Genomic DNA, 19,034 nt, shown 5'->3' on the forward strand with positions numbered 1-19,034 from the left:
CCACTTGCCAGGTCGATAGTCGAGAAAAACCTTGCACCATGTAATGCATCAAAGGATTCATCTATACGGGGCAAAGGAAAGGCTAGTGCTTTCTTTGATCACACCCTTTTTCAGAAGCTGGGTTATGTGTTCTCGCACCTCTTTGTACTGTGTTGGAGGTATCCGTCGGTAGGCCTGAGTGACCGGGACATCATCGACTAGGTGTATCTCATGACTGATCTTCTCTGTATAACCTAGATCTTCATCCTTGAAAGCAAAAACATCTGCATACTGAGCCAAAAGTGCAGCTAATTTGGTCTGTTCCTCTTGGGAGCCACTAATGCTCAGCTGCTCTATCAGCAATTTCAGTTCACCATCAGATTCTTTAGCCCCTTCCTTATTCAGTGACACTTCCTCGTGGTCAGCAGAGATACGATTAAACTGCACCTCAGCTGCATTTTCAACACACTCCACTACAGTAAGCATACCAAGTCTGGTCCGGGGAGCCAACCACACATCTTCCTGAGAGAAGTTCACAACTTGAACTGGAAACACGTGCCTGTCAGTTTCAACAAGAGTAGGAACAACAACCAAACCACTGGGAACGAGCGTGTTGGTTGGCTCAAGTAACATTAAGGTCTGGTCATCTGAAACTTTCCCCAGCCCTCTAGCAAATACTGTGGCCACGGATGATGCTGGCACGTGTACAGTATTTTTACCAGCTAACCGGGCGATGGATGACCTCTCTAATACTTCGCAGGCTTGCACCCTCTGAAAAGCTTCTCCCCAAGCAGCATTTAACTCTCCTCCGAGAGTTGAATCAAAACTAGCAATGGCTAGCTCCTTACATCTCTTTATTATGTTCATTCCAACAAGAACAGGGGGGGATCCCTCTAGTCTGCTGGCACCTTTTCCCACCTGCTGTTCCACATCATTTTCCTGCACCTTAACTTTAGCTGACATTAGCTCTTGGTCCTGTGGCCCTCCTGGTTCTGGGGCGGGGTCCCTGACTACCAAAAACCCACACTCCTGCGCTGTTAACCCCATGACCTGCACATTCAGCTCAATGTAACCTATATAAGGAATTGGCAATGAGTTAGCTGCAGTCAATTTAAGCCATTTAGCTGTAGGGGTTACATCATCATCTTCACCCATTAGGTGTTGTCGGAAAAATGCCTCTGAGATGGTGCTAACCTGGCTCCCTGTATCCAAAAGGGTTCTAGCCTTAATCCCTCCCACCTCAATTTCAACTTCAGGACATTTACCAACTGCTCTGTCAAAAAATCTCTCACGAGTTAGGGTCTTTGAGCCAGTAGTCTCCCCTCGAATTGCCCGGCTCTTGGCAACCGAGGTGGCTAGTTTCCCTGACCAGGTGCAGGAACAGAAACTGGAGAAGCTCCTTGCTTAAGGGTTTTGCACTCCCTAGCAATGTGTCCAACTCCCTTACACTTGAAACAGATGGGCTTCCCATCATCAGTGAACTGGAACTTTGATCTGGGAATCCCACGTTTAGGGGCCCTTTCTCCGGATGTAACACTCTCCCTAACCACACTGAGTAACTCCCCAATAGCCTTGCCCTGCTCAGAAACCACCTTAAGGATTTCATCTAGAGTTGCAGATGACCTATCTGGAGCTTCACGGGTACTCTGATCCCTTGCAACCGCACTGTCACTTAATATGGGCCTGCTCTTGGCAACTCTGGTGCCACTAGGTTTTTCTTCCATCGACCAAGCAATTGCTTCCTGACGTACATCAAAAAGCGTAGACTCTGGCTTTTCCCTCACCATCTTGCGAAGCTCCCTTCGCAGAGTGGAGTCTCTTACTCCCTCCACAAACTGGTCTCTAACTGCCATCTTTGTGTCTCGTACTGCATCAGGCCTTTGTTTAAGGGCTAAGCGGAGGATCTGGGACAGAGCGTGTGAGTACTCAAAGAAATCTTCACCTTCTAGCTGGAAACGGCTAAAAAAGGTTTGCAGTAACTGTGCTACACTGCGCCTCTCACCATAAGCTTCTCTGAGAAAACAAAATATTTCTTCGGGTTCAATTTGCTCTCCCCCAGTACATAACTTGATCTCTTCAAGTGCAGAACCCCTGAGGAGGGAAAAAATGAAGTCAACCTGATCATCATTACCCAAGCCTCTAGTTCTGATACCCCTCTGTACTTCATCAATAAACTCCTCTACAGAACGTCCATCTACGGTTGCATCCCCACTAAAGGGTTGAATAGGTCGCTCTCGCGGCAGATATACATATGACCTACTTGCCCCGTCACTCAAAGCAGTTATCCTGGCCATAGCCTGGTCATGTTTGTTACTCAGTTCTGACAATTTTGCCTGAAGCTCAGTGACAGGGTCCCTTGCGGTGGCCCCCGCCAAACCCTGGTCATCGTCACTGTTTGTGTCTGACATAATGAAATGTCTGTGTCCAGATTAGTCTTTGGTCAGGATGCAGAAATTGCCTTAGCAGTCTATTCAGCTAGGTGCCACTGATGTCCTCTTCTCCTCTGGAAAGAATCCTTCCCTCGATCGAAATCACCCTCTTCTGGAAAGACTGGCCACTGCTCCTCTGCACACCTCTGGTATGGCCTCAATCGTCCGATCCTTTCCAATCCCTCGCGTCGCAGGTGACCACCACTACAGTTATTTCTTGCACCGTAAAATAACCTACTTAAACGGAAACCCATAAAAAACAAAATCGCTGAGCTGCCACTTTTGCAGATACCCCACTCCTGGTACCAAATTGTGTAGCCTGGCTAAATTAACCAGCCCAGAACACAGATTATCTTTGGGGTTCTTTTAATCTGAATGATAAAGTAAGTGCTCAGAAGAAAATAACAAGGTTGTAAAAATAAAGAAATAAAATTGTTACAGACAGCTCCTATCCAGTAACAGCTTTGTGCTCTGGTAACCCACTGCTACTGCAGGTTATTTCCCCAACTTTATCAGCATCTGGAACTCAAGGACATCTAGCGTCATTTCGTGTCTGATATAAACCCAAACATAAATAAAACAAAACTTAGCAGTGCAAAAATAACTGTAGTGGCTTCTCCTGCATAGATACAGAGCCAAGATTAAACAGTTAACACGGTACATTTCCCTCTTACCCACAGAGATAGTATAATACAAGTGTGAACTCAAATACATACAGTGCATTAATCCAGCAGAAAACGGAATATGGATCCCTCTGAGACGAACGGCGAAGTTGGTGGCAGCTACTCCTGGTGCCTTAACTGTTGCACACTTTGCGTTCAAAACAGATCACGCAGCGAAAAAAGGCATTGCACACCCACATAACACCAATGCAAGCTAGCACTCGTGCATGTCTCCGTAGATCCCCATGATCCCTTCCGCTCTCAGAGGTACCCCAAAAGAAAAACAGTGCCATCCAGTGGCATGTCCCATAATATCAAACTTCCACCCGGCTACAGTATATTCAGCAAACATCATTAAGCACCAGTGGATTTATTCAGCAGCTGTATAGCCACTTTAAATAAGAACTTTTATTTATTTTGTGTTTTTTTTTTTTTGTTGTTGTTATTTAAATGGAACCAATTATGCTGCTGTCGCACTAGAGTTTAAAAATTCATATTGAACAGAAATTCTCATTAACTACTTGCATTCGGAGTCAAGACTGAACCTCATAAATCTGAAACTGATACAGTTGCTGCTAGATGACGATATAACTGCAAAATGACATAGCTGCTTGGCAGCCTTGCTTTTATATGGGAAATAACTAGAATACAACCAGTTAGCAACCAGCTGAGTCCCCATTATAACTAGGTGCTGATCAGAGCAGGCTGATTCTGTTTGATTGCAGAGCCATCATGGCAATATGTCTGCATTTTAAATTAGATGGCAATCAGACTGTGATTATTTGGAGAAAGGTTTCCCATCACCAGGCAACCTGTGCATTTGCCTTGTGATCAAATGTGATTGCTCAGAGGTTGGGAGAGTTGCACACTCAAACCAATAGATCGCCAAATGGGAAAAATTTCAGTGCAGTCACATCTTACAAGTAGGTTACAGTCCTACAGTCCTACTTTAACTCTAGAGTGACCTTGGTGCCCTGCTAAGTTTGATAAGGCAAATGTTTATCTTAAAGTTTATCTTGCATGTGTCTTCTAAAACTTCTTTAATATCATTATTTTCTCAAAGTTAGCTTATGCCTGTATGTACAGATACACTAAAAAACTCAATGAACTAGGTTATCTGCTTTTAAAGGGTTGCATAACTAAAACTACACCCTTGAACATCACCCAGCTCTTCATCCGTGTATTGATTTAAATCTCTATTCATCTGTTTGTCCATTAGCTTTTTCCTCTCATTGTGTGGTGGGTGTATAGCGTGGGCCTGCACTCATGGGTGTCACTTCAAGCACTAGATCTCTGGCAGACACTTAAAGCATTACACACACATGCACAGTAATGCCACACTTGTAATCCACAGAGACAAAGTTGGCATTTCTCTTTAGCACAATGCGGAACGAGGCAGCTTTTTACGAGTTTTAGCAGTTGCACTTGGGAACAGAATTCTTTAGTGGTCACACCTCCAGTTATATGTAGCTCGGAGCGAACATATGACAGATTGTGAGAGAGGCTGTCTCCCTTCAGTTTTTATCCCGTGTCCTACGTGTGTGGAAGTTAGTCAAGTTAGTCACTTGGTGAATAATTGAGAGTACGTTTAGAGAAACTTTCCCTGCATCAACTCAAACTAAAAGCTGCACTGGGCAATATTTTATCTGCAGACAGTGACCACCTGTCTTAAAAGGCTAGAGCAATGAATAACATCTAGAGTCTTAGAGTCTAAATGTTGTCAATGGGGATTGGTTATTTTTCTGTTTAATTTACATTGTTGTTGTTTTTTTTTAACTGATTAGCAATAAAACACAATTTCCGTCATCAATAACTGCTTATGGACATTGACACTACCAGTAATCAAAGATTGTTTCTTTGTGTGAGCAGATATTGCCAGGTTCAGTTGCACTTCTTGCATTGCTAATTCCCACATGCTACACAGACATCAGTTTACATCAATTCACATAAACAGTCTTTGCTACATGAAGGTGCTTTACATTGTAAGGTAAAGACGCTACAGTAAACAATCAGACATTCCCCTATGAGCAGCATTTGGCAACAGTGGAGAGAAAGAAACCTCTGGCAGAAAAAGACAAAACTACAGCTGAATGGAGAAGTTCCCCAGCAGCCTGAAGATATAGTGGAGTTCAGGGTCATTTGATGCAGCCCCATTGGTTTTAAAAGAGGGTATCTGTACTTAACCCAAACTTGAGGGGCCAATAGCTGAAGGGTATGCCACCGAATCTACTTTCATAAACTTCAGGAACCACAAGAAAATGTGCAATCTGACAGCAAAGTGCTCATTTTTGATAAAATATGATATTGTGATAGTCCTATTAGATGGTACTTCATTCATCTTTATTCACACTACAGTACCCTGCATGGACTGGCAGAGACCTCCTGGTACTGTCTCACTGAAGTTCAATCATTCAGAGTCTTTTAAAACACTCAAATCTTCAACTGATATGGATAACATCCACAATTATCTGTGTGTATTAAGACATTTTATTTCTTGAAGACTGGATGATTTTAATAATGATTTTATCTGTGCCGTCAGAAAAGTCACCTGAAAACATCAGGTCAGTTCAAGTTTCAGGCCTCTCAGTGTGTTACAGAATGGAGTTTAAAATAGTCTACTCCTGTTCGTATTTAAATCTCTCTGGGCTTTAGGACCAAAATACCTTCCCTAACTCCCTTTCACTATATGAACTCACATGCCATCTGAAGTCATGGGGACACGCTTCATAACAAACCCAGAAGACTGGAGACCTGCCCTCCTATGCCTTTAAAGCCAGATTATAAATGTACTCGGACTGTCCTTACATCCAGAACTTCCTGCTACTCATAATGTTCAAATGTGGCATTTTCTATGTACTTCTATGTACTTACTTCATGATGGATTTTGAAGACTAAATGAATAAACAAAGAAATGTTGCCTGACTAGCAATTTACTGTACGTGCATCATATTTCTATTCTCCACGCCTGCTGTGGCTGAAACTGTCATTACATTTTTAACAGTGTAGTTATGGACTATGAATATAAATGAAGGAAAGTTAAAACAAAAACACAAAGTTTTGGCCAAATGTTTAAAAACACTTAATGTGTAGGAATTTCAACACAATACTGGCTTTTAGGTATTCCTTTGACCTTTTTTCCTTCAGGAGAATAACTGTTCAGCATATACATTAAAAGTAAATGGAGCATATGGATTTGGTTAGCTTTCCTTAAATAAATAGAGGGTCGTAATTATGAAAACTCAAAAGATATGTGCTGTATATTAAAGAATTTTCTATGGATAAAACCCAAAATGTAAAGTGTCGTATTGCTAAAACAATCATGTCCATAATGAGCGGTGTTTGGTGTAACGTGTTCCAAATTAACACATTACTGCAATCAAATTCACTAGTGACATTATAGTTACTAATGTTGCTGCTTGCACTGTGTAAGTTTCTCAGTTATTTGCACTCATGTGATATCTAATATATGCATACTTGACAACAATCCTTTAATATGAGTTCCTGCAGGAGCTTGAATAAAAATGTCACAATGACTTTTGAGAAGTGGGGATAAGAATGTGATGATGGTAAAGAAAAAAACTGTAGAAACAACAAACCACCTCTTCTAACATGACATCAGTGACACATCACCTCCAAACCAAAAAGCCTGACACTACAAAAAGTAGCCATGAGAATGATATTGTTGCAGATTGTATGTTGGGCATCAATCAAAAAAACAAATGTTGACTTTCAACAGGAAACATTTCTGCCCATGCTTAGTTGTTAGCCTTTGCTGTCAGCTTTGTGATAATACTTATAATCTAATAGGGATAATTTCAAGACGATATTTCTTTTAGTAGTCTTTATAAGGATCTGAGCAAATACGTTGGTGTGTCATGGTCCTGGGTCTTTTGACCCAGCGTTTTAAGTTTGAGTTTATTTTGTTCATTAGGTTATCTAAGTTCATTTGGTTATTAGACTCCTTGTGTTTTCTTCCCCTGTATTTAAGCTTCCCCTCACCCTTTGTGTTTCATGCTGCGTGTCTTATGTTATCAAGTTTGTATTATTATGCCTAAGTGTTTCTAGTTATTATTTTCCCCTCGTGTTTCCAACCATGTTAAATCTCCCCTGCTCTTCATGCGTTTCATGTCTGTGTCTTACGTTGTCAAGTTCGGGTTGTCATGTCTATGTCTCATTATGTTTCCTGTTTTATTGTGAAGAGGTCTGGTGTTCTGTGTTCATCATGTTCAGTTTTACTCTCCCACTGTGACGTCATTATGTTCATGTGTGCCAGCTGTTTCCTCATGTGTCTCCACTTCCCCTAATCACCTCCTGTGTATTTAAGTCCTCTGTTTTCAGTATGTGATTGTCAGGTCGTCTGTTGTCCACGCCATGTTTCCTATGCCATGCTTCCAAGTTTCTTGTCTAGGTTTTTCTTATTGTTTGTTTAGATTTCCCAGTTTAGGTTTGTGTTAATTTTGCTTCAGTTTGCCTTGCCCTTTGTTTGTACCTTTTTTCCAGCCATATTAAACGGCTCGCTTTTTGTTAACATTCAAGTTTTGTTCCCTGTTCCTTGGAGTCTGCATTTTGGGTCCTTTTTCAATTCATACAGTCTGCCCTCGCCAGACTGTGACATGGTGTGTGAAATGTTTGCTAACTGATTATTACAATGGTGACATTTTAGATGAATGCAATCACCGATGTAATGTAATGTGGTGTAATGTGTTTCTTTCAAATAAAAAAAAGTAAAGAGCGATGTGCAGTGCGTTACTCTTTTTGAGCAACAGAGACTACAAGTGTAGGTAAACTGTCAACTAGAACTGGTGCACATAAATCACACAGTATTTATTTGCAACAATGTGCATTAAATGGACCCCAAACTGACCTTTAATTTGAAATATAGACAACAGATAGTGTGCAGCGAGGTGTCCGTTTTTGTTACCATGAGCCAACCTGCAGTTTCTGTAGTATTTATCATGGTCAGGTTGGTGGGTAGTGGGTGGATGATGTGCACGCTCTTCTGAATTATTTTGCATGAATTCCTTAAATATTTATGAAAGTTAATGCAACTTGGACAGGTATATTCTGCAACTATATCTAACTGTTGTGAATCCAATCGGATATTTGCAGAGACACTTGCAGTCCAATATTGCATTGGTGGGGAGTCTCTGTTTGGGCTGCGCATTATAAGCCATCAGTATGCTACAAATATGGCCCAGAAACGGATAAAGAGGAGTGAAGTATTCACATGCTGTTTGTAGAGTACTTGAGTGTGAATTTTAATAGTCAAGTCTCATTTTCATACTAAAGTAATGCAGTCTTTGATAATGCTTGTAATCCGTATCTGTCATTCTCCACTCTTAAGTGCTCTGATCAAATTAGAGTGCAACCATAAAATATGCAAATTAGCATTTGTCATTTTAAGATTAGGCGAGCTGTACTCGATTATGGGAGCGCACAATTAGATCCGACAGAGGCACTGCAAAGAGCAGATGAGAATTGATGTAGCGTTGATGTGTCCTTTTGTGCTGTACTCCCCGAAGAGGAGTCATTAATGAACAAGCAGCCAAGACAACCTCGGTTGCTGTAATTCATCATGGCACGTGTGACCTCTCTCCTCAGTGCCACTGGCTGTTCTTCACGGTGCCCTTCATCATCCTCCGTAGATACACAAAATGCTCCTGATTGCTTAAATGTTGACCATGTTTTTAATGTGTAAACTGGTTATTTCCCCACCTTCTTCATTTTGGTTTTTCCAGCAATACAAATAAAAATATTAAATAAATAATACAAACATTTTGCTCCTTGAATGCATCATATATGACTCATGGCTTGCAGCCAAACAGCTATTGCAATAACGACACAGTTGTAAGACTTTAGAGACTCCTGTGATCCGACAAGGCACATGTTCACTTCGACCTCTGACTTTACTGCAGGCTTATACGTCTCTTAGGAGCATCCCGCAGTGTTTGCATGTCACAGCTTTTTATGTGCTCTCTGACATTTTCTAAGCAGAAGTATTTCATCCCTAATCCGCTTGCTTACATCTCATAAGTAAAGCTTATTTTGCAAATTACAACTTGAAAGATTCCATGTTGGCTTTAAGCTGAATCATTACCAGTAACTTACTATGCTAATTTCCAACTGCACATTTTTACTTTTGGTCTCCACTAGAGTAGCTTTGTATGAGTACCCTTTTAAACTAATCCTTATTTATTTTACATTAAGCCTCGGTGTAGCTCCTCAGTTGTTTTAGCTTCCATTCTGCTGTCTTTTAGCCAGCTTTACTCCTTATTGGCTACTCCTTATAAACAGAGCCCTGATCCTGTTAGGGCTAACTGCTCTCAGTGACATCATGAAGGGCAAAGAGTGGAAAAAAACAAAAATCTTATAATTGTCTTGGCCACTAGCAGATTTCTGTGGTTGCCAGTGGGTTACATGGAAGACACCAAATTATCTGTTAACACTCGCCAGATGATCAGCGAGTGGAGTGAATCAGTAAAAGCAAAAACTTCAAAGTAACAGCTGTCCTTTGCTGCATGAAGGCAAACATTCACTTTTTACAGTTTTACTACCGCTTGGCGAGCAGTTGGCAAGTTCCTGCAGACAATTAGGCATCTGCTATGCAAACTACAGGGCAACCAACTCAATCACAAAGAGGACCGTTATTCTCCTCCTTGTATTTCCTCTCTTGTATTCCAGATACCACTCACCAACCAATACAACCAAAATCCAAAATATGGTTGATAGTTGCAGCAATTGCAAGCATCTCCGGTCACCGGTGACACATCTGTGCTTAGGCTTGGGTAGTATTCACTGCTTTGTATGGCTTTTTCACTTAACTAAAACTATTAACAGAAAAATGTAATATTTAAAATCAGTGTATTGGACTTCTTTTGAAGGGCAACATTCTTTAGTTTCTGAAAATTAGACTTTTTTAGTTAGCCTGTGTGGCTAAATCAAAGATGACCCTATGACTAGACAGGTTGATGGTAACCTGGTAGAAGTTAAGAAGTTAATTAAACCTTTTCTTTGTTTGTTTTTGGCACTCAAAGGGAAGAATGGAAGTTACACAAATCATTTTTGAAAAATCTTTTCTTACCTGTGTATTGCTGAACAAAAACCAATCCCAAAAGTCCACAGAAGGCAATCTTTGTGATGTCATCAAAGGAAAAAATGTGCCTGGAAGTAGTTCAAGGGCCTTGGAGCACTTGAACCTCAACTAATTGCAAGACAAATCTACAGAAAATGTCATCCATCACCTTTGTGTTTACATTCTCCCACTTCATTTTTCCGAACAGGCTCTTATTGAAAACCCAGACTAAGGGGAAGAATAGGGTCGCTTCCTCCTGGAAGTAGTGAAAAATTGCCAGTTTGCTACAGGCGTTCACTCACTTTTAGGTATGCTCTCTGGGTGAGAGCTAAAAAATGTCAAAATTACAGCCACGCCAGAAGGTTTTGTAGGGCACACAGGCTACCTTACTGTTAAATGAAAAAACCAACCTTTGATGATCTCACTCTTAGGTATCATCAATCAGTGGAGTTTTTATTTTTTCAGTTTTGTGAGTGAGCATTGTAATATATTTTTTCTGGGTTACCTGCTTTCCTTCTGCTTAACTTGAATGACTTTCAGCAAGCCCAGGAGAACGAGGATCTTTGTGCTGCAAATGAGCTGGTGGTGAAAGAGAGAAAAACACAACATTAAGTTTTATAGTTGACAAAAGCCAAGCTGTCACACAGCTGAATTTTTTTAGTGATTTTACTCAGTTGATAAATTGGTGTCATTGCCTCTTTGATGTTTTTCTCCCTGTATAACTGCTGCACATGAGTAGGAGCTGTGGAAGTACAACTTCTGTTTGAATGACATTGCTAATTCATTAGCAGCCCTGTCAGTATGCATTTCATTTGAGTCTCCAGGAGTTCTTTATTCTTGCAGTTTGGAGCTGTTATTGAAAGTTATGAGATAAACACGTTGCTATCACTTTACCAGATGGATTTCTTTTCCCATTAACCTGCAGAAAAGAGAAAGATGAAGCTAGCAGTGATGGAGCAATAAAGAGTAGTGTGGCTAAACATTCCCTCTGGGACTGTTAGAGCATATATCTTATCTCCCCGGTGTATTAAGCACAGTCTCCGTCTCTTCGTTAGCCAGTTAGAATTTAGTGGCTCCCATGCAGTTTAGTGGACCATACATCAAGCAGTTATCAGGCTTCTGTCTTATGCTTGGGCAGCAAGAGAAATATGAATAAAGAAATAACACAGTCCGTATGCACAAGGACCTTCAGCTCTCTGGCACAGTGTGTCATTAGAAGTTCTCGTCAGCTGTCAGCGACCGCCGAGCAAACACAGCAACCCAGCCCTCCTTCACCTGCCTCACTGAATATTGTGTGTGTGTGTGTGGTTCTCGCTCTGAAAGCACGACCTAGAGGATTATTTAGCTGTCACAGCTGTCAGTCAGGTCTTGAGCTGCCCCCTCCAACACTACACACACACACACTCACACACATGCACAAATACAGACCTCCCCTACCCCCAATTGTGAGCTGCTGACAGTTGTAGTCATAGCAACAGAGATAATATGATGAGTATGTGTATATGTCAAAGCCTCTGCCCTGCTACCTGTGACCATACCTGTCTTGACATCTCTTTATTGGGAAAATGTTAAACTGTCACACAGTTAATTATGTGGTTATTTTGCAGTTATTTGATGTGGGAGAGATTTTTAGAATGTGTGTGTGTATGGGAATAACAACATTTTCATTGAAATTAAATTGTTTTATATGGCAGATAGAAAAACAGAGTTTTCGGCATTGATGGCAGACTAAATTATATTTTTGGTTTACGTGAAAGCGGCTATACCGAATAAAAACAAAGAAATAAAAAGCCCCAAAAAACAAAGGAATCTCTTAGGAGCATCCTGCAGCGTTTACGTGTCACTGTCTTTTATGTGCACTGACATTTTCTAAGAAGAAGTAACAGTATTTCATCCTTCATGTGCTTTCTGACGTCTCATAAGCAAAGCTTATTTCAGAAATTTAGAACTTGAAAGACTCCATTTTGGCTTTTAGCTGACTCTTTAAAGGAACCTTTATGCTCTATTATAACTCCAGATTTATTGAACTCTGCTAAAGTACCTTTGCTTGATTAAAAGTTGAAAAATAATCGTCTTCTTAGTATATACTGGCCCTCAGTGTAGTCAAAGATATTCATCTCGCCTTTCATGTCCCTGTAAGCTATCTTCCTTCTGATTGGCTGCCCTTCGTACATAGGAGGTTGGTGAGGTGTGATCCTGAGATGACCATATTAGGAAAACTCCTCTTGTTGACATCATCCAAAACCACGGGTGAAAAAAAAGGTCTCAAAAAGAGTGTAACCAAGAGCAAACAAAAAAAGCACAAAGTCGCATTTAAAACAAATGTTTTTATGATTTAAATCATTCTATTTTTTAAGTTCCTGTAATAACTTATCAAAATCAGTGGTTAAACCATATTGGCTGTAGTTTGGGTAGACATAACATTTAAAATTATTTTTAAAACAAAAGAATATTTAAAACGTTGTGACGACTGTGATCTCCATCATTAATGTCAGTTTGGTACAGCCTTCCATGACCTTCTAGAAAGAAGAATCTTTTTTACCCTTGCCATTGTTTAGTATCCTTTTATCCTTCTTTGTTGTCACTTGCAAATTTTCAAAAATGAAAAAAAAAATGCACAGATAGTTTGTAACACTTTATGCATATATTTTAGCATATTTTGAGTCAGCACTGCTGCTCTAAATGCTTCTGGTAAAATCCTGTAAAGCTTGTTCATCCCTGACTTGGAATGCTCTCAAAAACTGCAGAAACTCCAGTGTTGGTTATGTCTGTTAAAGCTACAGTGACTTGTTGTTTGTGCAAAATATCCAATCTTGTTTTAAAAATGAAATTATATTGTACAGTTTTAACATGGGAAACATTTTGGATATATACAGTTTACTGTGAAAAAACAATGCCTTTATCTCATATTGAACCCATAGAGTAAATAATTGCAGCTACCAAATCAGATAAAAGGGTGAAATGTTTACCATAAAATATAGACAAATTCAAGGAAAAACCATACCTCACGATGGCCTTTATCATAGTATCTCACTAAGCCTGCCATCGCTGTTACAATATACACAGCAGTGTCCTGGTTTTGGTTTAAATTGTGTGTCTGAACCTGTCTTCACTTTGCTGTTAAGTGTGTGGAAGTGGGTATCCCAGAGTTTCCCATTAAATTGATGAAATTGCTCTCTCTGCCCTGAAGAGTTGACACACCTGAACAAATTTCTGGGTTTCACTTGGAATTTTTAGTGTCCTCTGTTGATCCAGATGTTGTTTCAGAGCCTTTTCCACTCCACACAAAAATGTAGCAGAAACACTGGCAATTGTGTGTGTGCCTCCCAGTGTGTCTGTGTGTGAGTGAAATGTAGGTCAGTCCTGCTGTTATAGCCCGCTGGTGAACCCTCCAGTCAGACTGTGGACAATCTAAACTGGCATGCGTGCTCTCGTAAATGGGCACGCGGTTTTCCGGTGGAACCGCCCCTCCATTGATCCTCCACATCTGCTTCTTTTATTTTTCACAAAACCTTCTGTCACAAAAAAAAAAAACACTGTAGCCCACCAGTGAGACATCTAAATCACAGTAGGAAGTGCCAGCGTGGGAGCGGTGTAAGTATCACTGGCAGCAATGGGTCTTCACGCTTCATGAGCACCATTTAAAAGAGGCTCATTTCTGATGAAATCTTCCCTCAGTCCACTGTTAATTTACGGAGGATTAATATCTTTAAAGCCTGCCCGTCCATGCTGCACGGCCTTTCTCGTTGACTGCCTGGTCCCCAGTGAGTAAAACTGTAGCCGGAAGACCCTGCAGCACTTTGCTGTTTACACGATTTGAGACTGCAGATGAGGAGCAAACGAAGGAGGAGAGAGACGGTGAGGGAGGAGAGGTAGTGTTGGTGTGATTCACGGATGAATTAAATTGAGCGAAGCAGTGGGAGAGAAGGAAGATTACTTTTTCTCCTCAGTTTTTCACAGATTGTCTGCAGTTATCAAATATGTACCATTATAGACGTCCAGCTCGCTAAACGGCTGCTGCTGCACTTTGACTCTCAGAAAAATTCTTCAGCTTCTCTTTTTCTGTGATACCGGCTGCTGGCAAGAGCAGCCTTATTGTCTGCAATTCTCATCCTATGCTGCACAATGTAAATTTGCTGCAGTGGAAATTCAAGAAATGCATAATGTCACCAGTGGTAATTTTTTCCCATCTTGAAGGGACAGGTCACCCCAAAATCAAACTTGAGAATTGTCCTGTGATTTATCAGGAAAAATTCTTCTTGTTGGCGTTTACAGAACTCAAAAAAGGGTTAAGATTGATCAACTTAAAAGTGTGACATGTGGAGGGCTTGGGTACATCACAGGGAGACAGACATCACTCAAATACACGCCTATGGCGAATTTAGAATCACCAGTTATTCAAAGACATGCATGCTTGCATCAAGGTTAATGGGTTATTTTTGAGGAATGGTTTTTGGACAGTTATTGCTGCTGTGGTTTTCTTTTGTCTTGCTTTGTTTTTATTTATTTGTTTGTTTACTTGCTTCTGGCTTTCAGTACCACGAGGCAAGTGCAGTCTACTACCATTATATTTAATTGACTCTACAACAAGAAACTCACTTCAAAACAATTTAGATGGAGAAATGGCACCAATGAAATTTTGGGGTAAACTGTCCCTTTATAGGTTAAACCTCCTTGGTTTTTGTTAGCGGGATTTCAGTCTTTGAGGAGTTTTGTGGACGTTTCCTGGCACTTAGCATTTTTACGCATATAACACTATGTGTTTTAAAAAAATCTAAATAAATAATAAATAAATAAATAATTTCCTGGCCATGGTAGGTTTTGGCAAATACTCAAACAATAGTAAAGAGAGTATTTGTTAGTTATGTCTGTGAAGGTTCTCAGTCATCCAGGTCATCGTAGTCAAAGGAGCTTGCAAAGAAAAGCGTCTGGACTTCTTTAAGTTGCTTGAAGACATTTCACCTCTCATCCAAGAAGCTTCTTCAGTTCTAAGGTCAAATGGTGGGGAGTCCCAGATATAAACCTAGTGGGAGTATCCCCCCAAAGAGGGACAAAAGGACCCCCTGATGAAACTGGTTCACCCGAAAGACAAAACTCCTAAACACAAACTTAACAATGTGGTGTATGCTGTACAGTGTAGCGAGGAATGCCCAGACCTCTACATTGGAGAGACCAAACAGCCACTTCACAAGCGCATGGCACAACTTAGAAGAGCCACCTCCACAGGACAAGACTCAGCAGTCCATCTGCATCTTAAGGATAAAGGACACTCTTTCGAGGATGCCAATGTTCACATTTTGGACAGAGAGGACAGATGGTTTGAAAGAGGAGTGAAAGAAGCCATCTATGTGCACTGTGAGCGACCATCTTTGAACAGAGGCGGGGGTTTACGACACCAACTGTCTGCCATCTATAATCCAGTTTTGAGATCCCTCCCCAGACGCCTTAACGCCCACTCACATCCTGGGCCATCTGACCTCAGGAATTCGCATGATAAGGTGGGGCCAGGTTTCACAATGAACTCACCCGAAACCCTGGCTGATTGGGACCCACACCCAGTTTCACACCTTGGCTCAGGCAATTAGAGGATCATCAGGGGGTCCTTTTGTCCCTCTTTGGGGGGAAACTCCCACTAGGTTTAAATCTGGGACTCTCCACCATTTGACCTTAGAACTGAAGAAGCTTCTCGGATGAGAGGTGAAACGTCTTCAAGCAACTTAAAGAAGTCCAGACGCTTTTCTTTGCAAGCTCCTTTGACTATTTGTTAGTTACTATTTTTTGCTCTAGTTTTGACAGCAGGACTGCAATGTGAAAGATGCAGGGCCATATTTCATCATAATGGAGAAATCTGTCATCCAGTGCAACAGTGTGGCTCATAGATACGTTTTTATTAGTGGTTAGAAAACAACTGAGCAATATGACACAGACAGAAGATATTACCAGAGTTTGGATTGGCACAAAATGTGTTCTTGTGGTGTTGCTATTTTGTATGCATTACAAGCGTTGGTCACTTTAATTCCACCGATCCATATTGAGCATAAAGTCATCACAAGAGCAACTATAAAAGATGGGCTACACACTCAAAGCTTTTATGGGGATTTGGGGGTCTGAATTAGCTAAATGAAGTGAGCGTTTTCCACACTTTCAATAATTTATCACAAATTAGGAATACAAGCTATTGTGTTGCTCCTCACAATTGAAGGAGGAAGCAGTCTGAGAGACAGTGCTCATACTGGCTTTTATATTTACAGATAAAAGAAGACTGAATTTTTTGGACTGGTTTGTTGAAATTAGGAGAAGCTGATGATGATGCTAATTTATAATCATCTAAGGTTTGTGCTACCAGTGACAGGACACAAACCAGGCCTGCCAGACTCAAAGACAAAATCACCATCTCCAGTCCATCACCACGCCTCCACTCTTTATGTTTCACGGAGCTCCATGAATATGTCACACTTTTTCTTGCATTGACAGTGAAGGTTGTGTGAGGTTTCTAGGCTGTCTTCTCCTGATGAAAGAGAGTTTAATGTTGAAAGAATTTTACAGCTCAGAATAATGTTGGAGAGAAAGCTGTCAGCAGCACTAACTCAGGCAAGATATGAGCAGATGTGTTCCGTTATGACTGTAGAATATGCTGTAGCAGAGGGCGATGAAGATGCCAACACTCATGTAAACATGTTTGTTTGTTAAAACGAGCATATTTATGCATGAGTAATTGGAGTTTCAGTTCATAATATAATTTATGTACTTAAATGTATGTTCTACAACTCTTTTATGGTTACTGTATATGTTCAGTTGAATCACATCGTTATCTTGTTTTCAAACTGGTTTACTTAGATTAGGTAAATTTACTATTAATGTGACAGTTTGTTACTTTTGATAATACTACATCTAAGTCTTATATTCAGCTTTAAAACACAGTGTATTTTTAAGCCTCTACAGTCTTTTATTAGGAGTATTAATTTACAGCACGCCGTTACTGAGGCTGAAAGCTCATCATATCCTCGACACCAATATTCAAGTGCTTTAGAAAAGTTGAATCAGAGCCAAAGCCAATTAACATTTCACGACCTGATGGCACCTTTTTCAAACCCTGCATGCAGCATATTCATTTGTAAGGCACTGGTCACACAGGCCTAGAGACTAGTCATTGACCTTGTGGCAGTCATACGTTGCTAGGGGAAACTGTGTATTCACCATATTGTTGGCGAGTGGTTGGTGGCAGTTGCTAGTTGAAATTAGTCACTGCAATTGTGATTGCTGCCATGGTCACCAAGGTCCTGCAAACTTGTCTGCAAACACTCGCCAACTATTTAGAGAGTGGTAGTTAAACTACGGTGACACAAACAAGAAACAGAGACCACTGGCCTTCGAAGTAAAAGTTTAGACTTTTGAAATGTGCTGATTGTAATAAATGTTCTCTGGTTTCTGGTTTGTGTTGCACTTTTTCACGTTTCAGTACAAAGTCATGCAAACTAACAAAAATTGCAGCAACCTGCTAACAACCAAAGCAATTACACGGATATTTTTGGTTCAGCGCCTTCTTTGCGAATGTTTTTACCAAGTACCCAGCAGCCTTCAGCAATCACTCAGCAGTTGGTTGGGAAATACACATTTTTCCAAGTCACTAGAGGTTGCCAAGGGATTGCTGACTGGTCTCTCGCATGCATCCTTGTAGCCTATCTTGTGTTGTAGATGCTGTCCCTTCAGTCATCGAGAGCAGTTTGGTTATTTATTTTTGCTACTATTATATTTTTTCCCACATAGTGACACCTATCTCTGCTGATCAGACGGTGGAGGTGATGTACGTTAGGGATGCTCAGGACTTTTCTGAATACAGTTTTACCTTTGCGCTAAGATACCACAAGGGTACCTGGCAACAGGGTGGCATATTAAAGTCAACTAGTTCAACTTCACTAACCCACCAACCCTCCTCATGCATGGTTAGCATCTCATTTTTTTAAGCCCAAAGTTATGGCATTGCTCTATAACTTTTGTTTGTGCAAAAGTATCTCAGCCAGAAAGTGGGATGTTCTCTTAAGATGTCAGCTAGTTAGTTTACTGCTGATGTCTAACTCATAAACATCTTTTCACTGATGTCTGAATGTGTGATTTAAGCACTTGGAGAACAGTCATTCTCATCAGCTTCTTTGTAAAAGGTTTTGGACTGTTTTAGCTATTAGTGGTATCTCAATGTATTTCCTCTTTGGAGAAGAAAGATTATGTGGACCTGGAAATCATGTCAAACGGGACATTCTGACTGCAGCTCTTTAACTTTGCCCTTTACACTTCTGTTGTAGAGATTCATAGAAACAGGTGCAGTCTCTTTTCAAAAAGACATGCTTTTTACATGACTCATTTTAAACATTTCTTTTCAACTCTGACTGAGAGTAAACACACAAATTAGCCGAGTGGAAAAGCCATTTCGCTAAAAGCATTACAGATCTCCATCCTTTCTTCGACTGTCTAACCTAATTACTCCTCAAATTTATCTGCTCATGCCAGTTTGTTTACATGCATGAAACTGATTTTCTGCAAACTCTACAACTTAATGTTTTGGTGGATTACGGTGTGGACAGCCATGAAGACAATCGCTAACCTTCCTGTGCTCAGCAAGTGCACCCTGACCTTAATATTTTATATTGTTTCCAACAAAATCCAGAGAAAATGGTTTTATTAGTTTGTGTGTATTTTCATTATCCAAAAAGTATAGAATAGCATGCTTCTGTCTCTGCTGGTACAGGACTGACTCTGGGTGACTTGAATTAATAATGATAAGATCAAATTATAAATACTATGGAAGTCCAGTTGTTAGGGAAAGAAAAGAGAAAATAACAAAAGGACAGCCTTGTCATCTCTGACAACTCAATTTACACTTTAAAAAAAAAATCT

The 19,034-nt window shown here is 40.5% G+C and overlaps 2 protein-coding genes across 3 annotated transcripts in view; one reads left to right on the plus strand and one right to left on the minus strand.

The window, feature by feature from the left end:
- The window catches only part of thsd7ab (thrombospondin, type I, domain containing 7Ab), a 230,880-nt gene that overhangs the window by 29,419 nt on the left and 182,427 nt on the right, over positions 1-19,034 (plus strand). The gene's annotated exons all lie outside the window — the stretch shown is intronic.
- On the minus strand, positions 1,055-3,374 carry LOC146623342 (uncharacterized). Its single transcript, XM_085366671.1, has 2 exons — positions 3,125-3,374; positions 1,055-3,027 (listed from the first exon to the last, which is right to left on the minus strand). The coding sequence occupies exon 2, from the start codon at positions 2,385-2,387 to the stop codon at positions 1,335-1,337; it is 1,053 nt and encodes a 350-aa protein (XP_085222797.1). The 5' UTR covers positions 2,388-3,027; positions 3,125-3,374; the 3' UTR covers positions 1,055-1,334.

This window comes from Diplotaxodon limnothrissa, linkage group LG11, assembly GCF_057381915.1.
Source record: "Diplotaxodon limnothrissa isolate DT_005_m linkage group LG11, D_limnothrissa_male_GT1.1, whole genome shotgun sequence".
In the NCBI taxonomy this organism is placed as follows: domain Eukaryota; kingdom Metazoa; phylum Chordata; class Actinopteri; order Cichliformes; family Cichlidae; genus Diplotaxodon; species Diplotaxodon limnothrissa.